Source organism: Mustela nigripes, chromosome 7 (assembly GCF_022355385.1).
Source record: "Mustela nigripes isolate SB6536 chromosome 7, MUSNIG.SB6536, whole genome shotgun sequence".
NCBI lineage: Eukaryota > Metazoa > Chordata > Mammalia > Carnivora > Mustelidae > Mustela > Mustela nigripes.
In genome coordinates, this window is record NC_081563.1 from 24,264,515 (window position 1) to 24,288,082 (window position 23,568).

Here is a 23,568-nt window from a genome sequence, read left to right on the forward strand (position 1 = left end):
CCCTCTCTCTCTCTCTCTCTGCCTACTTGTGATCTCTGTCTGTCAAATAAATAAATAAAATCTTGAAAAAAAAAAAGAGAGAGAATAAATGAAGTGTGATTATCCTTCTGTCAGAATCTAGTTTCAAAGCTTGTTTCGGTGCTTCAGCACTTCTGTGATTTATTGAATCAGTGTGGTTTTATTCAATATAAGTTATGTAACAATGGTTTATCTTTCCCTTCTTTACTGTGCGTGTTTTCCTAGCCTTACACCAGGGTAATAGAAGAATTCTGGCTTCCGGTTGGGTGAACTGCATTCCAGTCATGATCTTCTGTATTTGAAAGCTGTGTGACCTTTGATCAGTTAATAACCTTGGATAATTGATGAAATGGGGGGTGATAACCTCATAGAATTGTTGAGACGATTTTCAAATAAGCATGCAGTACAGTGCTCCCACAGACTCTTGACTCACCGATGTCCGTGCCATCGCCCCTACGTGGTTGCTGACATGCCTGACGACCAGAGCTGCCCTGTGTTCTTAACTGAGACCACCCTCTTCTCATTTTCTGATTGCTCCGTTTTCTACTCTTGTGATCACCCACATATACTCCACAAGTCTTTTCCCAAATTACATATGCTCAGAATGTGCACTTACCACTTGGCTAAGCCTTTTTTCTCACATCGCTGCCTGTGCTTTCTCATTATTCAGTTTCTGATACTCCACTTTTCTTCCTATGTTTGTCATACCAACCAAAAGAGAAGTGATATTGTTCTGGCCTTGTCTAAACATGTTTGCTCCCTTGGCTCACTGCTTCTGAAGAGTTCTTAGCTTGGTACGCCTGTTTATTTGCCCAGTGCATGAACCTTGGATCCTTCAGTACAGAGTCAGCTATTTCCCATACTGAGTATTACAAAGCAGAGATCTCTCTCACACACACACACACACACACACATACTCACGGTTCTCTGTGACCCCTACCAAGTAGGTACCAACAACTTTTTTTTTTTAATCCTAATGTATCCTTGTTCTTTTCCATTTGCTCCTAGGTTTTTAGAACTTCAGCTATAAAAATGGGCAGAATTTTCCTTGATCATATCGGTGGTACCCGTCTGTTTTCTTGTGCAAACTGCGACACAATCCTGACCAACCGCTCAGAACTCATCTCTACTCGGTTCACAGGCGCCACTGGCAGAGCGTTTCTTTTTAATAAGGTTGGTGGGAAAAACAGTTTCATTTCCTAAGTGAGTTCAGTGGGTATATTTGACAGCAGTACCAGAACATCCCTCAGAGCTTAAAGATACCAGAAAGAGTCCTCATGAGGTCTGTAATCTGCATGCAGAAAAGAGTGCCCCTAGCTTGTCCTTTGGACCTCAGGAAGGCATTACTAGAAAGTGATTTTTTATGGTGGAAGTTTTGAAGACTGTGTTACAATAAGAAGGGCAGTCTCCATTGCTTCATGAAACATTCAGTGTAAGAATTCAGTAGTGACTTCACAGACTATGGAAGAAGGGCTAGAAGCGCCCCTATACCCATGTCACTGATTTATCCTTATAGGGAGATGGCGTGTTAAGCTTTCAAGTTTGACAGTGCAAGTGAAAAAGATCATCTAACCAACTTCCCTTGCTCTAATTTATGCTCACTGGTGATCCTGATTATGTTGTGTCTTATTGCATGCCAACAGGAAGAGTGTTAACTGATTTACAAATTAATGACTAGTCTGTCTGCTTCTCTAATTTCTGGCTTGCTTTAAAATTGGTCAGTGTGATTCTGCCTCCTGGAGTCTAATGTGTTCTAGCAGAGTTGAATTTCCGAATCTTTTCTGGTAAGGGACAGAACTAGTCCATAACAGAATGTCGGTGTGCGTTCATGCAGAAAGCATTTCATCTAGTCCAGAGGTTGTGAGAATCTAAATCTTAAACGGTCAGCTAAACTTTCCCAGTGGACATCCCTCTGTTCCACTTAGAAATAAGCTTTTCTCCCAAAGAATTGTTAGTGTACATCTCTTGATCTTTCTTTAGATGTAGACTAGGAGTTGGTATGCTTTGGCAGGCCTGCTGCCTGGTGTTGTAAATGAAGTTTAATAAAGCACAGCATGCTCAATCATTCATGTATTGCCTGTGGCTGCTTTTGTGCTACAACAGCAGAGCTAAATAGTTAAAGATCATATAGCCCTCAAAGCCAGAAGTACTTATATCTGGCCCTTTACAGAAAAGTAAAGCATAGAGGATTGCTGGATGTTCACAGTCATTGGACATTCTTCACAGATGATTTGAACCCATTTGGAAACTGTGTATCACAGTGTAGTAGGCCTAGTGTGTCCCAGTCGGTTTGCCTATAAAATGTATTTCCAGAAACAAATTCGGCAAACTTTTGTTGTTGTTGTTCTGGAATGCCCGTTTTGTACTAGATTACTAGGTTCTCTTCATTGTAGCCTTGTTGGGACTCCTCATTGAATGGTGAACATTCACAGTTGGACCCCGACCAACATTTTATGGCTCTGGGTGGAGGGACTCTTCACTGCCACAGCAGTGGAACTACAGGATATGTGAATAGTGTAGCTTGGACTAGTACATGGCACAGTGATGCAGGATCGCATTAGATGGCCAGTGTAGTTTTTCAGATTTTTGCCTTTCCCAGCAACTTCTAAAAATAGCCCTTGGGAAGGGTCTTGTAGGTTTGACTAAAGTAACCACTGTGGTTTGCTTTTCTGAAGTTGCTCTTCCTGCACCAGCCAAAGGAACATGTACTTTTTTGGCAGATGACTCACAGGGCTTGGCAATTTTGTCTTCTCGTGTTTCTTAGGTAGTTAACCTGCAGTACAGTGAAGTCCAAGACCGGGTCATGCTCACGGGCCGCCACATGGTTCGAGATGTGAGCTGCAAGAACTGCAATAGCAAACTGGGATGGATCTACGAGTTTGCCACTGAAGACAGCCAGCGCTATAAGGAAGGCCGCGTGATCCTGGAGCGCGCCCTAGTACGAGAGAGTGAGGGCTTCGAGGAGCACGTACCGTCTGATAACTCTTGAAGAAAAAGAGATCACTCCATCTTTTCCCAGGTCTCCTTCACTGAAAACAAAAATCTACTTACATACACTGTCACCTTAGCATCAGGTCGGATTCATGAACTGCGGAACAAGAGGTTGCGAGAATCTAAGATGGAACTTTCCTTTCTTTCTTTCTTTCTTCCCTTTTTTTTTTTAAATTTTCCGTTTTCCATCCAGCATCAGTGTGTAGAGAGAATATTATGCAGATGCCGTTAATTTTTTTTTTTTTTCCCTGTGTTTACATCTTGAGGCAGAATAGTCTGTCTGCAGCTATGTGATGGGCTATGTGAGGGGAAAAAAATCTGGGCTATTAAGAGTGAAAAAGTGTGTTTTATGTAAATTTTGAAAGGAAAATGTGTCAAGAGCATGGTTTTTAAACTTATTTGGGCTTCATTTAAAAAAATGTTTTTTTAAACCCAGTTATTTCAACTGATTTGCTAGCTTCAGGGAAGAGATCCGAATTTGTGACCAGCGCTAAAGGTTCAGTGTTAGTATGGCTTGTGCTGGCCACTGTGCCATATTCTTGTTGGAGATGAACCGTAGCCCCAGAGCCCATCCTTCCTTGTCAGTCTTGACCCAAAGATATCACCATTCCTAGTTATTTGTCACCACATAATTGGTGTTGATTGGAAACTTTTCCTGAAATGGGGCAGAACTGCTTGGTTGTCTTTTCCATGTAACTTAAGCATAGTAATATAAATAAAGTAATAGTTGGATGTTTTGGGTCCTGTGTTGCTTTTAAAAACACCTTCTAAAAGAAGAGTGGAGTAATTAATAAGTAATTTTCATGGTAGTGTTTCTTTTCTGCTCTCAAGCTAAATTGTGTAGAAAAGATGACTTTGTTTAAATTAAAGCATACTGTTTTAAACCCGTAGTACTGCATTTAGAAAAGAGTTGAACAGAATGTCGGTGTGCGTTCACGCAGAAAGCATTTCATCTGCATCTGTTTTAGAAGAGGGGGGAAATGAAGGAGCCTATCTAAAAATAAGGCTTTGCAGAATGTTTTCAGCCTCTCCTCAGTTTTGTGTTGATTTTGACAAGTCTGTAGAACCTAATAGTTTCATCAAAGGACTAGATCTGTCATTAGCATTATTTTCTCAGATCTTCCCTCAGAAATTCAGCTATTGAAGTTAAAACTGTACTTGGTCCCTTCAGGGATCAGATTTGCCTCAGGGTGTTATTTTAGCCCCAAACTTACAACATTGTGAAGTATTAAAATATAAATGTTTCTTTTTCCAAACTATTTCTAGATATTCTAATACTTGTTTCTGGTGGAATAAATGACATTAAAATTGGCTAATTATTTAAATGTATGAATGGATGTTTGAGTGCTCAGTCTCTAGGTCTGTCTGGAAAGGATGTTTGCCTCAACTAGCAAAATCTTTCTGTCATTGATATTGGAAGTGACTTCTAAGTACAGTTAAGATTAAGTTTCTCTTTGCCTTCCAGCTCTTGGTTAGAGGCATAGGTCTCTGATTAAGTAGGTGTATAATATTGCATTTGAGATAAGTGGACACAAATGATCTTTCCTTCACCATGGAATAAAACTTCAAGCTTTAAGAAACAGCTTTCATTCCCATTCATTTCCATACTGGTCTTTGATTATTTGTCAGATCCCTGGTAGCATGCCGTATCTGCAGCACTATGTGCATTTGCTGTTACAATAAAGTATATTTTGTCTTGCATTGGTGCAATACTACTTATTTCCCACTGATCCTTAGTTTTAACTTAGTTTTAATCATCTTGTCTTAGTTTTCAACGTGAATATATTCGTCATACCTTTGAGTAGCTATGGCTTTCTTCAGTTAGTGATAAGGTGCCATTCTGGCTTAGTTAACTTAACCTAATCTACACCAGGAGATACAGAATTCACCACTATTAGCTTCTGTTTGATGATTTTACCTCAGACACTGACAAACTACAGTTTAGTACATAGGAACAAAAGAATGTCCTATCATTAGGTAAACCTGGTGACTGGCAGGTACCACAATGAACAATGAGGTCCTCTGTGCCTTCTTTTTAAAAACTTAACATATGCAAAACAAAACATAAAGAAAAAGCAACATGGATGATGCAGTCAGATTGGATTTTTCTTTTTCTTTTTTTTTTTTCCTCAAAGATTTTATTTATTCATTTGACAGAGATCACAGAGATCAAGCAGGCAGAGAGGCAGGCAGAGAGAGGGAGGAGGACGCAGGCGCCCTGCTGAGCAGAGAGCCCGATATGGGGCTCAATCCCAGGACCCTGAGATCATGACCTGAGCGGAAGGCAGAGGCTCTAACCCACTGAGCCACCCAGGTGCCCAGATTGGATTTTTCATAGGAAGCAAATACACTGTTCACTGGAGCTGGGAAAGCACTAACGCGAATGATTTTGCTTGGGGATGAAAAGGTTGACCAAATACAGGGGAGAGGATAACCATGATGACTGGGTTGCTGTGGGGTGTATAGGTTAATAAGCTTTAATCTTTGAAGACTTCAGAACCCTTCCTCTTCATTTTAGAAGACAACGGCCTTAAGTTGTTTTAATTTTAAATAGTGAGTGCTTTTATTTAAGGAGAACCTAAAGTCAGTATTTTGGGGGTTAAGCATTTGTTAATAATTACTGTAACAATTTAAGTTACCCTTGTAAGTGGCTACCTTTGGATTGGAGGAGAAAAATAGTGGCATATCTGTTTTCTAAGTTCATCTATTCATAAAAGTCTTTGGGGATGCTTCAGGACTGTGGTGGCCCCAGCCCCAGGCCAAAATCAGTCGACAGATAGTTTGGATCCAGCTGTATTGCGAAACCACCAGTTGAAAAAAAAAAAAAAATCAGAGACCTGTTTATGATAGTTCCATACCAGTTATAAAAATACCTCAGTTTAAATAGACATCCACTATTGCATGCCTGTTTTTAACACCAGCTTCCCACCAGGAGCCATATAAAACCTAGGCAAGGAAGGTGTGAATTGGGAGTAAAGCAAGATTAAACTGAAAAACTCCCGTTAGGCTAGCACTTTGCACTGGTATGAAAATTATTCCAGAAATAAAGTAGAACTAAAAGGAAACTTTAGGATGCATATCCATCTAAAATTGAGTATGAATTGTATGGCTTCTTTATTTTAGAATAGTGAGACTTAGCACATTGAAACTTTTATATATTATGGCATAAAATATATATTCGAAAGCACCTTTAAGGTGCTGAACAACACTCTACATATTTAGGCTTTTAACATCTGTAATCTGACCACCCGGGAGGCTTATTAAATAGTGAATTATGCCTGCGCCAATACTGGATTGGCCTCTGAGGTGGAGCCAAGAAACCCATATTTTTTTACCCAATTGCAAACATAACTCATCTGCAAATACATGACCGTCACTCTTAAAAGAGTTCTTCAAACTCAATACAGTAGTCTCCCCTTATCCATGGTGTCCGTTTCTGTGGTTTCAGTCACCTGTGGTCAACCCCGGTCAGGAAGCAGGTGAGCTCCTGACAAAGTCAGAGGTCAGGACTAGCCTGCCCTACGTCACAACGCCTACATCATCCACCTCCCTTTCTTGGTCATGTTGGCATTTTACCATCGCACATCATTACAAGAAGAGGAAGGGTGAGAACGGTATAATATATTTTGAGAGAAACCATATTCACGTTGCTTTCATTACGGTATCTTAGAATTGTTATATTTAATTATTAATCTCTAACTGTGCCTAATTTATAAACTTTAGGGGCATCTGGGTGGCTCAGTCAGTTAAGCGGTTGCCTTCGGCTCAGGTCATGATGAGCCTCACACTGGGCTCGCTGCTGATCAGGGAGCCTCTCCATCTGCCACTCCCCCTGCTTGTGCTCTCTGTTAAATAACATCTTTTTAAAATTAAAAAAAAAGCTTTATAGGAAAAAACAGTATGTATAAGGTTTGGTATTATCCACAGTTTCAGGCATTAACTGGGGCATTGGATGTATTCCTTGTGGGTAAGGGGGAGGGGGCTACTGCAATGTATTATTTCTGGTATGTTACCACCTGTACAAACAGGTGTTTCTCAAAAAGAGGCCAAAAGAGAAGCATGAACAAGAAAAGGATTAATATGATTGCCATTTGCTTAAAAATAGTGATCCTTAAAAATGAGTAAGTACAACAGTTAAACTTTTTTTCTAAGATACACTTTTTTAAAGGAGGGAGAAATTCTCTTGGTGGAAAGTTTCTAGAAAAGTCACTAGACTTGAAAGTCCTGTCTTCAGTATGGAGTGTGATTTACTATATGGCTTAGGGAAGTGTGTGACTTAACCTGTTAACCTTTGTTTTCTCAAGTATGAATCATAAAAGAAGTCTTATCTTAAATGATTCTCGTTAAAACATAGTGAAATACATGGCCTAAAAACCTGTGAAGTATATAAATGTATCTATACTTCTTTTCCCCATAAACCTTCACAATCCTTCAGAATTTACTCTAATTTTACTCTAATGAATGGCCAGAATGCTCTCAAAGTTCTTTAAATTCTTCCTGGTCTTGATACGCCTTTATAACAAATTAGGGCTAAAAATCTGCTGTTTATCAAATGTTACCATCTTTACCTTTTACCATAAGGAACATTTCATAATCTGCTACAACATTTTACTTTGCTTTCAAAAACTGTCAAAGCTCCTATTTTTCTCCTACCATGGAACAAAAGGAAGCAAAGGTAAAAGGTTCAGTGAATACAACCTCAGTGATAAGGTAAATAAAGAAATAAAAAGCCTCCATTTTCCCCCCTGGCCAGACAGTGTAATTTTGGAGAATCCTGCAAGAATTTTCACTAACAGTGGGGCACCTGGGTGGCTCAGATGGTTAAACTATCACCTTTGCCTCCGGTCATAATCCTGGGATCCTGGGATTGAGTCCGCATGTTGGGCTCCTTGCTCAGTGGGGAGCCTGCTTCTCCCTCTCCTGCTGCCTCTCCCCCTGCTCGCTCACTCTCTCTCTCTCTCTCTCTCTCTAATGAATAAAATCTTTAAATTTTTTTTTTCACTAACAGGTGTTGACCTTTTCAAACCTAATTTTCTTTCTCCGGTGTTAGGCTTAGCCTATTTCACACTAGTGCTCTAATGAGGTTAGTCCAATTTTTAAGAGTCCTAAGATTATGAGAAAAATGGTTTTATATACCAAGTCATCTCATTTTAATCCTCCTCTGTGCCCTAGCGATGAACAAGTCATCTCTTGTTCCTGGATTTAAAGCAAAGTGCAAAAACCAATTCCATATAATCATTTAAAAACATCCCCAGAGCAAAGCCCAACTTTGGGAAAGGAGGTATTTATGTTCCCAAGGATTGGCCAGAGGTTTTAGGGACTGGTGCAGTTGGGAGACCCCACGTGATGTGCCCCTGGGTCTGGGGCGGGGCAAGGAGGGGGCGGTGGCTTCAGCTGTTCCCAGAATTTCACCTCCACCAGCTTTTGAGGTCCCATGGAGTGAGTGGTCAGCACCTGGCCACACTACCTTCTCAGCCAACCCGCTCTAACTATAAGCCCTTCTAGAAAACACCTGGCAAAGTGGAGGCCTTACCCTGACCACATGAAGATTCTATGTGTTCCCTCTTAGCCATCTCCCTTCCCCCAGCTTCCAAGCCAATTGGAAGGTTTGCAGAGCCATTTCCAAAACCTGTCAACTGTGGGCAGGAATCTGAAGCTTTTCAAACCCTTTCCTGAGTAAATCCTAGGTCCTGTTTTAAAGCAGGCTCCTTAGACAGTGAGTCTCAACGGTTGAGTGTTTTCAAGGACTTGACGGATAATGAGTAAAACGATCTGAGTGACCCGGCTGAAGTTTACACTGCAGAAAATGTTTTTTTAATAGAACATCTGCTGGAACTCACGCTACCAGAAAAGCACCAGTAGATGGCACGAGTATGCAAGTTCAGTTCCTCTCAGTCTGAACCTGTCTTCTGGAAAGATCATGGGATGGCGGGGAGGGGGCAGTCTTTTAGAATGGGCTCACCTGATGAGAGAGGATTTTACTCCAACGGGGGAGAATTTTGTGAGGGCCAAAGGAAATCAGATGTAGAACATGCTTCGAAACTACAAAGATTAGAAAGATGGTATTGTTTCCAGTTTTTGTGATAAGTGATTTCTTTTCTGCTTGTGTTTTAGTATCTAAAGCTTCAGCTTCCACAGCTTTAAGCAAGTTTTTCAATAGCTATTTTTTAATATTAGCTTTTGTTTTGAAAAGGGTAACCAGAGTCCTAGAAAGCTGACGGCCACAGTATGACTTTGCCGTTAGTTAACTTCCTGAAGCCTTGTTTCCTCAACTTTAAAATATGGAAAATAATCTATGGAGAATGTGTGTGAAATTTCTTTACAAGCCATACGGTATTCTAAAAATAAGATACATTCCTATAAATTGAGTGAGATTCAGTGAGTTACTTCACATCGCCTCCAGGTGCTAGAAAGTGTCTGCACATTCATGCATCCATTGGCTAATGCTTGAGCGCCTATTCCCTGTAAGACAATAAGCTAACAGTCGAGGACACCTGGCGCCCACTTCCCAGCAGCCAGATGAAGGACATTATGAAACCCGGTAAAAATGCTCCAAGCTACTTTATCCATACTGAATGTATCCCTGCTGTGGGAGACGACAGGTATCCAACACGGGCGCAGAAGCTCGTGAAGTGCCTTTCTTCTTCCATTAACTGATTCATTCCTAAGTTGGAACGAACGGAAACTTCCAGAGTAAATGAAAATAACAGAAATCATCTCCGTAAGTGCGATGGATTCTGAAATTGGATTAACCTCCCATTCTGAAACAAGCTTCATCTGTCTCCCTTCCAGAAGCAAACATAAATCAACGTTTCCAGGGCACGTGGCAATGAAAATGAACACGGCTCACACCTGGCAGCCATTCCAAGTAGAAGACGTCCACAAAGGTACAAGCCAAGGCTCATGGCCTTCTTTGCACAAGAAACATCCCAGGTAAAGTATTCTTTTAAGTTGGAGGAGCAGGGTGGGGTAGGGGCTGTAAATTCACAGGCCCTCAGATTTAGGCATTTTCCGATGAGTGATCTCCCACTGAAGTACCTTTGGAAGCTGGTGAGTTCATTAAGGGGAGGCGTGTGGGCCTGTGAGAGACTACGGGGGTGGGGGGCTGCAGAGCGAAGAGCCAGAGCACATACCATTTCAAGACCATCACTTTTGACTCAGATCAAGAGACAAACACAGCTTATTCTTTGGGGCCTTGGGGCTCCAGCTCACAGCCCTAGTCTAGCCCACGGCGCATTTTAAAAACATTTGGCAACTAAGGCCAGGAGAGGTGAAATGAACTAAGCTGAGTTCTCATCGTAAGTAGCAGAGAAACCGGGTTTAGGGTGAGGTGTTTCAACACAACAGAGAGCCCAAGGGGAGTTGGTTAAAGGCCGGACATACTGACGTCTTCAAAGCAGCCTTAGGAGGCAGAAGAGCGTGGAACCTCATCCAAAGGGCTCCTGCCTGAAGCCTAGCTCTAACCCGTACAGCTGGGTGCCCTTAGGCAGGTTACTTAGGCTTTCTGTGCCTTCACTCCCTCATCTCTAAAATGGTGGTAATAATTGTTCTAGCTTCGTGGGGCTGTTGTAAGGATATAATGAGTCTGTATGTGGAAAGGGCTTTGGCTTAGCCTGTAAGTACTATCACTCCCATTGACAGACAAGGTAACCTATGCATTCTCAGAGGTCAAGGTCACACAGTTTTACTTAGAGGCAAAAAATCTGTGCATGCACATATGTACACATGCACACAAAGCTGGTGTGCACACCACCACCCCCACCCCCGCCCCGCAGATATCCTGATTTCAAAGTTTGGCCTCCAGAGCCTCCCATCTACAATGACCAACTTGGGGAGAATTGCAAAAGGAGAGGCTGGAACAGAGGCCGGAGCTGTTTGGTGGGGTGGGTTTTTCCACTATTCAGAAGTAGTGTAGGCTTCCAGAAAAGCAAGCCCAGGAGTGAAGCAGTTTTGACACACTAGTGTTTCTCAAACTTGCGCATGCATTAGAATTAGCTGGAGGATGTTCTCACACTGGATGCTGGCTGTGCCCCAGAATCCCCGGGGCAGTGGGGGGGGGTGTCTTGGGTGAGGCCCAAGAATTCGCATTTCCAACTGTCCCAGGTGTTGCCGAAGCTGCTGTTCTGGGAACTACACTCCCAAAACCACATACTTTTTTTTCCTAATTCTCAAAATAACCTTATGTGTTTGACATTTTCTCCATTTTATGGTGGAGAAAAGTAAGTCCGGAGAATGTGACTGAATTCCTCAATATCACACCATTTGTAAGGAGTGGAACTGAGTCTTGAATCAAGGCAGTCTGACTCTGGAGTCTATGCTTTCTCTACTGTACCATGTGGGGTGAGGCATGAGTGTTCACTCTTCGCCAGGCACCTCGCTATGGGCCGGGGGCACAAAGATAAGGGGGTCGGATGTGGGCTACAGTGTGCAGGTGGGGAAGATGTAAGGGAGACTCCTCTGAAGAAGGGAAGGCCTCCCTCCTGGTTCCTATCGTCTTCCCTCCCAATTCACCAACTGCCCTACCTCCTGAGCATTCCCAAATAGTAAGTGTGACCAGGTCACATCCCTGACCCCTGCTTTATTCACTCTATACTCCCAGCTCCCTTCATGGCCCCGTCTGGCTCTCCAGCCTAACTACCCCAAAGCTGCAGTCACACTAAGCTTTTGTCCACCCCAGAAAGTGACTCGCTCTCTCTAGCTTCCTGTGCTGTCTCAGTTTTCCCTCTGAGTAATGTACCCACCTCCTTCTTTGGCTGGAACAACCCTTCTTGTCCTTGAAGATTCAGTGGCTCTGGCCACCCACTCCTCAATCTCCCCAGTGGGGTTACGTGTACTTCCTCTACCTTCCCAAGAGTAATGTGCCTTGCGTCTTTCGTAACACTTGCATATGTTGTTGGGCAATTACATATTTATTGATGGATTTCTCCTTCTACACTAAATATCTGGTCTAAACCAACTTTTACCCCTAAATCCTCAAGGGCTATTATAGTATGTGGTACAGGGTAGGGCTGTGGTCCCAGAACTGATCTGCATATTACAATCACCTGGGGATCTTTGAAAAATTCAAGCCCAGACTGCATTCCAGATCAATGAAGTCACAGCCTATGAAGGTTTGGTGGGGGGTGTAGTAGGCATCAGGATGTTTTTCAAATCACCCCCAGGTGATCCAATGTGTGGATAAGCTTGGGAAGCACTGAAGTAGAATTTCAGGGTGCAGGATGGTTGGATAACCAATCAGACTGAAATTTGAAAGGGAGAGTACCAAAAAATAAAAATAAAAAAAATAAAGGAGAGTACCGTGTAGAGAGGGAGAAGAATTTTTTTTTTTAAGATTTTATTTATTTGACAGAGAGAGCACAAGCAGAGAAGCAGGCAGAGGGAGAGAGAGAAGCCGACTCCCCGTTGAGCAGAGAACCAAGGCAGATGCTTAAATACTGAGCCACCCAGGCGCACCCTTCTCCTGCCCCGTGGTGGGGGGAGGGGCGACCTTTTAATAAAAAGTAACACATAAACAAAAGCCAAAGGTAACAGAGTACACAGGATTTGCTGGAAGATCAAGCTAAAAAGGCAGCAAGCAGGCAGACTCTGAAAGCCCCAACTTGTGGTTCTCAGGAATTTAAATGTTATGCTGTAAGCGGATGGAAAGCACTGGAAGAGTATACATATAAGCAGAAGGGTGAAATAAACATCTATTCTTTGAAGGCACCTGGGTGGCTCAGCCAGTTAAGCATCTGCCTTCTGGCTCAGGTCATGATCAGGGGTCCTGGGATCCATCAGGACTCTCTGCCCAGCAGGGAGTGGCTTCTCCCTCTGCCCCTCCTCCTGCTCCAGCCCATGTGTGCACACTCTCTCAAATAAATAAATAAAATATTCTTTAAAAAAATAAACATCTGTTTTTTGGAAAACCAATTAACTGTGAGATCTTATTGGAGTGGGGAGAGGCTGGAGGGAGGAGGAGGTGCTTTTCTGTTTCACCCTCCTGCCAGGGACTGGCCTCTAGGAGGCTTTTAGGAGAGTCAGACCAAGTGACATGGGGGGGGGGGGGGGGGGGCGGGGGGGGGGTGTTTGGGGGGGGGGGGGCGGGGATCCCTCCTCTAGAGCTGCTGCTAAAACTAGGACTCCCATCCAGGACTCTCTGCCTCCAACTCTCATAATAACCTTTGAACACTTCAAATGATCTGCAGCTCCAGGTGCGTTCCAACTCTGGGTCCTGGTGCGGAAGTCATCCTTGACAAATTCAAACTCGGGCAAGCAGACGTGAATTGATCAATGGCCACCAACAAAGCTGTACCTGCCAATTAAACAATCCATTTTGAGGATCGAACTACAGAGGGAAGCGCAACAGTGAAGCCACCGGTGGCAACATTCAGTTTTATCTCGAGGTGATCAATCTGTCAATCTGCTCTCTGATACTCTATTACCATCCGGACTGGGTCTCTGGCTTTCCCAAGACACTGCTCACCCTGCTGCCATTTTACTGGGAGGTAGGGTTTCCTTGGGCAGAAGAGCTGGTGAACTGGATTCCCAGGACCCCACGCACTTGATCTTCTGCTTCCCCAGCTAGTCATGCTGGAGCTCCCAGCCACTCCTAGAGAAAGTCCCGATCATCTGCGTAGGAGGACTCAACAGACCCCACATACTTGGTCTGGTTTTCCTTTGCCATTTCTTCCCCCCTCATCTCCTAATTTTGTTCTCTCTCTTCTTCTTTTCCCTATTTTTTCTTCCCGTCTCTAGTCCCTACAGCCACCCTTGTACACTACAGCCACCTCTCTGTCCCATTTGGCTACCTGTTCCCTTCCTGCCCCATGGTTGCCACACTCAGATGTTGCCCTGACCAGGAAGAAAGTGGGGGAGAGCCTGCCAAGTCCAGAAGCATCTGCAGAGCTAAGTGCCCAGAAGAGAGCATCCTTTCTGATCAGCTCAGAAGTCCTGGATGGACTCGTTACCCCGTTCTTCGTGTTCTTCTCTCCTTTCTCTGTCCCTCTTCCCCATTCCAGAGCAATGCAATGGGCTGGGCAGAGCATGGGCTTTGGCATCAGGCCTCTATTCAAACCCTGACTCTGCCATTTGCTGATTCAGTAACCTTGACCATGTTGTTTGAGCTCTCTGTGCCCACCTGCTTGGCTGTTGGCTCGAAATGCCTAGGGAGGCATTTCAGCATAGTGAACACAGATGAAAGTCTCGAACACTCAATCAACCCTTACTGTTTGCGAGGTACCTAACCTCCCCAAGCCCTCATTTCCTCTTCTCTCCAGTGGGTAACAGAAGGACCAAACTTGTCAGGTTGTGGTGAAGATAAATGAGCTAATTCAGGGAAAGTACTTAGCATGAAATAACTGCCAACTGTAGGCCACGATTATTATATATTATTTATGTACTGCCTAGCACACGGTAGGTCCTTACTATAGCCAGCCCCCAACATGGTCCCCAGGGAGCCTCACTGTCCGGAATGCGTGCCCTTGTGTAGTTTCCTCCCACACCGAGTCACAGCTCATGGGAATTAGCATGAATACCGTGCAAGTGACTGCGTGCCTTGCAAGGCCAAGTCAGAAGCGCCATTGCAGCTCCCACGGCAGCTTCTTGAATGGTTTGCTCTGCGGGGAGTCAGTGACATGTCCTGGGGTTGCGCAGACCTTAGAAATGCCCCTGTGGAGAGGTGCTGAGGTCTCCTGTCAACAACTGGTGCCACCTTGCCAACCACGAGAGTCCACGGCCGTGGCACTGGTCGAACTGGGACATGGCTGCAGGCCTGGCTTGCATCTGATGGTTGTCTCATGGGGGCCCCGGAGCCCGAACTGCCCGGCCAAACCAAATTTCCGAGCCCTAGAAGCAAGGGGAGCTAATAAATTGCTTGTTGGAAGCCACACATTTGTCACATGGCAACAGTGAACTAACAGTGTGTTTAAAAAAAAAAAAAGTCTTGCAAGTGAGAATCGGCGGATTGGCATTTCTATTGCAAATCCATGCCGTCTAGCATGTGAACAGCAGGGGGCACCATTGGACCATTTTCTGGTCCAGCCATACCAGCATTTTTCTCCTTCAAGCCCTGGGTACATACCAGTTGGGTCAAAGGAAAGGTCAGACTGGCCTGGAAACAGGCCAGCCACCTCAGGCCCCTGCTCCTTGGGCAGAGCTGAAGTGGGTCCCAGGGGAATAGCCAGTCTCAAGAATCAGCTTGGAGCAGGCCCCTTCCTCCTGGAGCCAGGTAGCCCACAAAGTGGCTCAGAGTCCCTCCTCACTGCCTTCAGCAAGTTTCCAGGCAGGCCTGGGTACAGCTCCTTCGTGGCTCTCCTGTTCTTGGGCTTAAAGCAAAGACCCCGGGAAGGGTGCCGTGATTGTGAGGCACCATTTAGAGAAGGGTTTCTAGGTTTCTTGCAAATGACCTATTTGCCACTTAGAAGAAAAGGAGCCTGACCCAAGCTTGTCAGCTTGCTCGCTCTGCTGTCCTGCTGACCCCAGCCCACCCTGTCCGTAAGCACCCTTGCGATGGCCTCAAGGTCAACAGGTGAGGGTCTTCTGTAGGAGGGCCAGCGACCTTTCCCATCTCATGCCTGAGGCTTTGGGACCCATCAGCACAGGCGTGCACACCAGATCCAGCCTCAGAGTGAGGACGTGTCAGCGGGTCTGCCCCCACTATGGGAGAGCTGTAAAACCAGGGAGCACCCCTGAGAACCAGAGAGCCAGCCACACAGCATGCTGGAAGTAGCTGGAGGCAGAGCACGGGGCCGCAGTGCTGCAGTTCCCGCTGGGAGGTGAGCACGGTGGCTGAGCACACCTCCCTGTTCTCCTTCTGTGCTCTCCGGAAAGAACAGAGAGCCTGAGGGCCCTCATCTCCTCTGAGCCAGACAGTACCAAAGGCCTGCTGAGTCCTGCTACCTCCTCCTGGCCCAGGAAAAGCAGGGCCTTGTAGGGGAGGGAGAAGAGGGATAGGACACATCCTGGACACTTTGCCCCATTCCTTGTTGATGAAGGAGGCTGGGGTAGGGGCGGATGGGGAGAGGTCCTCTGATGATGGGGTAAGAAGGTAAAAATCAATGCACTGCGAGCTGGTTGACCCCTGGCCCCAGGAATGATCCTTGGTACCTGCTTCCTTTGCCAGTCGAACTGGAGAGGAGGCAGGACCACACTCCGGGGGCTTGGAGAAATGTAGGGAAGGTATGTTTCCTCTCTGATGCGGTGCGCTTAAGGACCACATCCCCCTGGGGCCTCGGTCTTGGACTTCCCATCCTTCAGAACGGGGAGGAATAAATGCGAGTTGTTTAAGCAGCCCCAATCTGTGATATTGTTGTGACAGCCACCTGAGCAGACTCAGGCACAAGGTTAGAGCTTTTTGGGGGAGGCCCCCCATTGACAAATCTAATTATCTTCATTCTGCAGTTACTGTCATGAAATAACCCACAGCTGATCTTCTCTACTCTGTGTATTGCACCAAGCCCCTCGCCTTTCCCAGGCCCCCGTCCTAGCAGTGAGGTCAACTCCAGTCCCTGGGACAACAGACTATCACCGGATGACCGGACCTGCTCTCGTCTGCCCAGCAGGTCACTCTCCCTCTCACTCACCATGTTATTGGATCTGTCAGTATTTGATAGAGTTAATTGTGCTCATTCCTTTTGTTTTTGAAATTTTCCTGTCACCTGGCAGGCACTCAATAAATATTTCCTTTTTTTTTTTTTTAATTTTATTTATTTGACAGAGAGAGACACAGCGAGAGAGGGAACATAAACGGGGAGTGGAAGAGGGAGAAGCAGGCTTCCCGCTGAGCAGGGAGCCCCATGCGGGGCTCAATCCCAGGACCCTGGGATCATGACCTGAGCTGAAAGCAGACGCTCAACGACTGAGCCACCCAGGTACCCCTCAATAAATATTTCTAGAAACAAATGCTTCAAGGGGTCTTCGGACTCAATGACATGATCAAACTAAATAAAGAAAAGATGTCATGGGGATATATTCATTCAACAAGTAACAACTAAATGCCTACCTCATGTAAGGTGCTGGGCTCCGCTCTGTGGAGGAGTCTGAAGTAAGCCAGGAACGGTTCCCGTGGGTGACCACAAGTACAGGTACTTGAGAGAAAAACCCATGTTGTTGTCTCCCACCTTCACCGCACATGGAATGGAGACCTCGGTCTATCAGTTGGAGGCGGTGTGTCACCACTGTGAACGTGTCTAAGGTGTTAGTCAGATAGAAATGCTCGGCCGTGAGTAAAATGAGAAGTGTGCAGAAACCACTGAGGAGTTGGCGGGGGTCCCTCCTGGCCTCAGGGAGAGAGCAGGGACCTGGGATGATCCATGGGGGCCTGGAGGAGAAGCTGGGTGCTGATACATTCAAAGCAAAACAAAACTCCAGGAAGGAACTTTCTGGAAGATCTGGGAGAGGTGGAAGAATATCTCCCCCTTGGGGACCCTCACCTTTCGGATCTGCAGCCTCGTGAGGGGGTTCTCATCTGTAGGAGGTATGAACTAAGAAAATCACCAGAGGCTCCATCTGACCACAATGACGAGGCTGCCCAAAGGAGAATGTGCAGAAAACTCTGAGAACCATATGCCCCCCCTTGATGTGAGAAGTCTCTGCCAGAAATGTCTTTAATTCCTCACCAAGAAAGGGGCTACTCCCAACAAGTTGGACTAGCTTTACCTACTGGCTTCTCCCCAGTCAGGAAATAGATTTTCTGTTTTCTCTTGACTCCCTCTAGATGGTAGAACTCAGGAAGCTTCACTTCCCGTTCTCTCCATAACCCTATTTGGTGAAATTAGAATTAGGACTTTAATTCAATATAGTGCAAAACCCAATGAGATTAGCTTTATGCTTTCAAGACCTCTACTTGGAAACAGAATCCTGTGTTCTCTATTCCTCTTCCAACAACTGATGTCCACAGTGCAGGTGTGGGAAGGCACCCCGGCCTGGGGGTGGGTGCCCCTCTCCTGGGTTCTGTGCCCCGCTCTGTCTGGACCGTTGTGACTTTGAACTCTTTCAGCGCTAGATAGCCACCAACGTATCCCATGAAGCTTGGACGGTACCTATCTTTTTTTTTTTTTTTTTAAGATTTTATTTATTTGAGAGAGAATGAGTGAGAGAGAACATGAGAGAGGAGAAGGTCAGGGGGAGAAGCAGACTCCCCAAAGAGCTGGGAGCCCGATGCAGGACTTGATCCTGGAAGTCGGGGATCATGACCTGAGCCGAAGGCAGTCGCTCAACCAACTGAGCCACCCAGGCGCCTGGTACCTATCTTTAAAACAAAAGTGATTATTAGATTTCTTTTCCATGCTCTGGGAAAATCAGGTGGCAAGTGGCCAAAACCCAAACAGATAACATGCTTCAGGCGCCCCCCAAGTGGGACACAGTTGGCACGTGGCATTTTACATGATCCTTACCTGTGGCTGGCCTCGTGGTCAGAGGACCTCCCGTGGTTCGCCAGGCCCCACTCTCCGAAGGACCCCTCCACTAGCTTTCCTGCTCTGTTGTTGTTCTCTTGAAATGTTTAACAACTCTGGAGCAAAGGACCCTGCATTTTCATTTTGCAGGGTACTCTCCAAATCATACCAGTTCTGTTTCCACTACAACTCTGTTATGTGGCGGATATTGTTGATCCCACTTTTAAAATGGGAAACAGATGATGAGAGTGGTTTCAGTGACTCACTGCAGGTCACGCAGGTAGAAAATGGCAGATCTGGGATTTGACACCAGGACCCTGCTACCAACCACACGGTCATGTTCTATTGACTCTGCGATGGCTTGTTTCTATCTACTTCAACTCAGTCCGCCTCTCCGAATTAGGATATTCTGGACACTACAGGTTCAAGTGCATTAGCATGGGGGTTTTGTTCCTTTATCCTCATGATAATTGCTTTAGCTCTCTGGATAGTTCTGCATTGTGGTATTTATCTTCTGACAAAATGGATTCCAGCAAAATGTAACAAATTTTGTCTTTGAAACCTAAGCAATCTTTTTTTTTTTTTTAAGATTTTATTTATTTATTTGACACAGAGAAAGAACACAAGTAGGAAGAGAGCCAGGCAGAGAAAGAAGCAGTCTCCCTGCTGAGCACAGAGCATGGGCTTGATGCCAGGACCCTGAGATCATGACCTGAGCTGAAGGCAAAGACTCAACCTACTGAGCTACCCAGGTGCCCCAAAACCTAGACAATCTTTTTATCCTTACACACTTTTAAAATGGCATTACAGGATGCCTGGGTTCTCTCTCTCTCTCTCTCTCTCTCTCTGTCTCTCTGTTAAAAAAAAAAATCTTAAAAGAGATAAAAAATAAAAATAAATAAAATGATATTACAGACATTGACATGAAGAACATTTGCCCTATAACAAAATTAATTTCTAAGATGTAGTGATTTAATAATTAAAACAATATCCATGAAATATAAATACAAGGTATTCATAAATAAATTAAATTAGATTGTGGCTGTTAAGAGCCAATTATCACACAAGGTATCTTCGATGGCTGAAATAATAAGAGGGCAGAATATTAATTCGGACACTCTATAGGCCATGATTATAAATTGCTAAAATGTCTTAATAGGCTACAGAATTTTACTGAGATTTCAGATGGCCCTTAAAATATTCATTGTGTGTTAGAAATTAGTTGCCTTGATTGATTTTAGTTATAATTCCATGATATGTTTACAAGATGGGAACAGGAGGGGGGCTATAGAACTGAGAAAAAAAGTCTACTCTACTTATAAAATAATAATGTGACTAAGATAATGGCACCATGATTAAGAGGCTCAGACCTAGATCTGAATCCCAGTTTCACTACCTTCTGGCTGTGTGACCTTGAGCAATTTACTTCTCAAATGTCCTCCTTGTCAGGGAAGGACTGTGATGAGTAATGAATTAGATAGTCCTTAAAGCTAGAGCACAGAGCCTGGCTTCTTCCATCTTAGGATCTCTGCTGCCATAAAGGGGGAACTTGAAGGGTTTGGGAAGACAGCTTTTCCTACCTCAGTGATTATACCTTAACTTCTGTCTCAAGGGCTGTAACATTTCCTTTAGCACCAACCTGAAAAATTATTGGGATATTCTCAGTGATGTGTTGCTAAAGGTTTACCAGCCAGCTCTCAGTGGCAGTATGAGTGGGGAAGCCTGGATTTGCTTGCTGATTTGGACAGTGTAACTGCTCTCACCATGGTGGGAGTTGGGAAGGGAGGCAGACACTGGTCTCTGGAGAGCTGACATGACATAGTCTTCACACACCACTGGAAAACTGGGTTCTCCCTCATTCTTTATACACACACACACGCACACACACACACACACATACACACATACATATATATTTATATATTTATATTTGTATATATTTTTATATTACTTGTATATTTAAATTAACATATAATTCATTATTTTTTTCAGGGGTATAGGTCTGTGATTCATCAGTCTTTTTTTTTTTTTAATACTTTATTTATTTGACAGAGAGACATCCCAAGTTGGCAGAGAGGCAGGCAGAGAGAGAGAGGAAAAAACAAGCTCCCCGCTGAGCAGGGAGCCTGATGTGGGGCTCCATCCCAGGACCCTGGGATCATGGCCTGAGCCAAAGGCAGAGGCTTTAACCCACTGAGCCACCCAGGGTGCCCCATCCGTCTTATAGAATACCAGTACTCATTACAACACATACCCTCCCGGATGTCCATCACCCAGTGACCCCATCCTCCTTCCCTTCTCCCCTCCAGCAGCCCTGTTTGTTTCCTGTGATAAAGAGTCTCTTACAGTTTGTCTCCCTCTCTGGTTTTGTCTTTCATTTTTTCCTCTCTTCCCCTATGATTCTCTGCTTTGTTTCTTAAACTCCATGTATTAGTGAGATTATATAATTATCTTTCTTTGATTTACTTATTATGCTTAGCATAATATCCTCTAGTTCCATCCACATTGTTGCAAATGGCAAGATATCATTTTTTGATGGCTGCATAATATTCCATTGCCTAACTATCCACATCTTTATCCATTTATCTCTCAATGGACATCTGGGCTCTTTCCATAGTTTGGCTGTTGTGGGCATCACTGCTATAAACATTGAGGTGCAAGTGCCCCTTTGGATCACTAAATTTGTATCTTTGGGGTACAATACCGAGGAGTATTACTCCTTACTGGGTTGTAAGATAGCTCTATTTTCAACTTTTTGAGGAAACTCCATACTGTTTTCCAGAGTGGCTGCACCAGATTGCATTCCCACCAACAGTGTAGGAGGGTTCCCCTTTCTCCACATCCTCGCCAGCATCTGTCATTTCCTGACTTGTTAATTTTAGCCATTCTGATGGTATGAGGTAGTATTTCATTGTGGTTTCGATTTGTAGTTCCCTGAAGCCGAGTGATGTTGAGCATTTTTTCATGTTTCTGTTGGCCATTCCGATGTCTTTTTTGCAGAAATGTCTGTCCACGTCTTCTGCCCATTTCTTGATTGGATTCTTTGTTCTTTGGGTGTTGAGTTTGTTAAGTTCTTTATAGATTTTAGATACTAGCCCTTTATCTGCTATGTCATTTGCAAATATCTTCTAACATTTTGTCAGTTGTCTTTTGGTTTTGTTGACAGTTTCCTTTGCTGTGCAAAAGCTTTTTGATCTTGATGAAGTCCCAGGAGTTCATTTTTGCCCTCGCTTCCCTTGCCTTTGGAGACGTGTCTAACAAAAAGTTGCGTGGTCAAGGTTGAAGAGGTTGCTGCCTGTGTTCTCCTTAAGGATTTTGATGGATTCTTATCTCACAGTTAGGTCTTTCATCCATTTTAAGTATTTTTGTGTGTGGTGTAAGAAAAGGGTCCAGTTTCCTTCTTCTGCATATGGCTGTCCAATTTTCCCAACACCATCGGTCGAAGAGACTGTTTTTTTTTCCCATTGGACATTCTTTCCTGCTTTGTTGAAGATTAGTTGACCATAGAGTTGAGAGTCCATTTCTGTGTTCTCTCTTCTGTTCCATTGATCTATGTGTCTGTGTTTGTGCCAGTACCATACTGTCTTGATGATGACAGCTTTGTAATAGAGCTTTAAGTCTGGAGTCATGATGCCACCAGCTTTAGTTTTCTTTTTCAACATTCTTTTGGCTATTGGGTTTTTTTTTTTTTTCTGGCTCCATACAAGGAAGGATTTAGGATTATTTGTTCTAGGTCTGTGAAAAGAGTTGTTGGTATTTTGAGAAGGACTGCATTGAATGTGTAGATTGATCTGGGTAGCATAGACATTTTAACAGTATTTGCTCTTCCAATCCATGAACATGGAATGTTTTTCCATTTCTTCATGTCTTCCTTGATTTCTTTCATGAATGTTCTATACTTCCCTGAGTACAGATCCTTTGCCTCTTTGGTGAGGTTTATTTCCAGGTATCTTATGGTTTGGGGTCCAATTGTAAATGGGATCGACTCCTTAATGTCTCTTCTGTCTCATTGTTGGTGTATAGAAATGCAACTGATTTCTGTGCACTGATTTTATATTCTGCCACTTTACTGAATTCCTATATGAGTTCTAAGAGTTTTGGGGTTTCTGCATAGAGTGTCATGTTATTTGTCAAACCTTTTATTTCTTTTCATTGTCTGACTGCTGAGGCTGGGGCTTCTGGTACTATGTTGAAAAGCAGTGGTGAGAGTGATTTTCCCTCATTCTGACAAAGGTAGTTGGAAGAAAGGCAGGCCTTCAACGGCCTCCTACCCTAAGAAGAAACCACCCTTAAAAGGATTTTACACCACCCTGGAAGGAGCCCTCCACCCTTTCCCACCTGATAGGTGGATGACAAAAACCTGGTGGAGTGACGGGCACAGTGAAGGTTAATCAGATTGTAACAGGCAGTGAATAAGCTCATAAAAACCCCTAAGTCTAAACACTAAATGAGCAAACCTCTCAGATCCCCTCCTTCTTTGGGAGCTTTGTACTATCACTACTGAAAGTTTGCTTGGCCGCCGCCACTCCTCTGGTCTACCTCTTGGTCTACCTCTTCCTTCTTTGAAGCCGTGCCACTGAGAGCCATGGGCACTGAAGGAAGATGGAAATCCGGTAACAGTTTTGGCCCAGCTGCCCTCCAGCTGCCCTGGCCCTACCCCCCTCCCCAACCCCCTGCCCCGGGGCTTCAGCTTCTTCCTCTGAAATGATGCAGATAATAATACTTACCTGGCAGGCCTCATAGGGTTGATGTGACAAATAAATAGAGGACATGACAAACTACTGAAACGGAAACAGTGGAAATTCAGTCAGCAGTAGTGTGGAGGCCTGGGCAGTTACAGAGGTGGCTTTGTCTGATTTAAAGGTCCCCAGAGGCTGCTGGCCATTCCTTTGTCTTCATCTGCTCTTCAGTTGGGCCCTGGAGCTCTGCATTTATTTATCCTAATCTTTTTTCTTCTTTCTGGCCATTTAGCTCACAGAGATTATCTGCACAATTAACATAATAAAGCAAGTCAGCGAGGCTCTTTCAGGGTCCCTGGAAACAAAGACTGGGGGTTATTACTTGAGGCCCAGTGCAGTGAGCAGGACTGAGCTCCAAAAACCATCAATGTTATGCCCCACCCACCCCTGGAACACGGAACAAGGGCTCCTTGTACTTCGGGGACCAATGCTATCCTGGTGACCTGGGG

The 23,568-nt window shown here is 44.4% G+C and overlaps 1 protein-coding gene and 1 long non-coding RNA gene across 4 annotated transcripts in view; both read left to right on the top strand.

The window, feature by feature from the left end:
* Positions 1–4,710, top strand: part of YPEL5 (yippee like 5) — a 16,260-nt gene extending 11,550 nt beyond the window's left edge. For all 3 annotated transcript variants that reach the window (XM_059405376.1, XM_059405375.1, XM_059405374.1), the window contains 2 exons: positions 1,027–1,191; positions 2,783–4,710. In XM_059405376.1, the coding sequence (XP_059261359.1) occupies positions 1,051–1,191; positions 2,783–3,007 (366 nt within the window). In that variant the 5' untranslated portion in view covers positions 1,027–1,050 and the 3' untranslated portion in view covers positions 3,008–4,710. The remainder of the gene's footprint in view (positions 1–1,026; positions 1,192–2,782) is intronic.
* An 11,058-nt stretch (positions 4,711–15,768) lies between these two features.
* On the top strand, positions 15,769–19,285 carry LOC132021255 (uncharacterized). Its single transcript, XR_009405277.1, has 3 exons — positions 15,769–16,547; positions 16,703–16,856; positions 18,994–19,285. It is a non-coding gene; the product is annotated as an uncharacterized LOC132021255 (long non-coding RNA).
* The last annotated feature ends 4,283 nt before the right edge of the window (positions 19,286–23,568 follow it).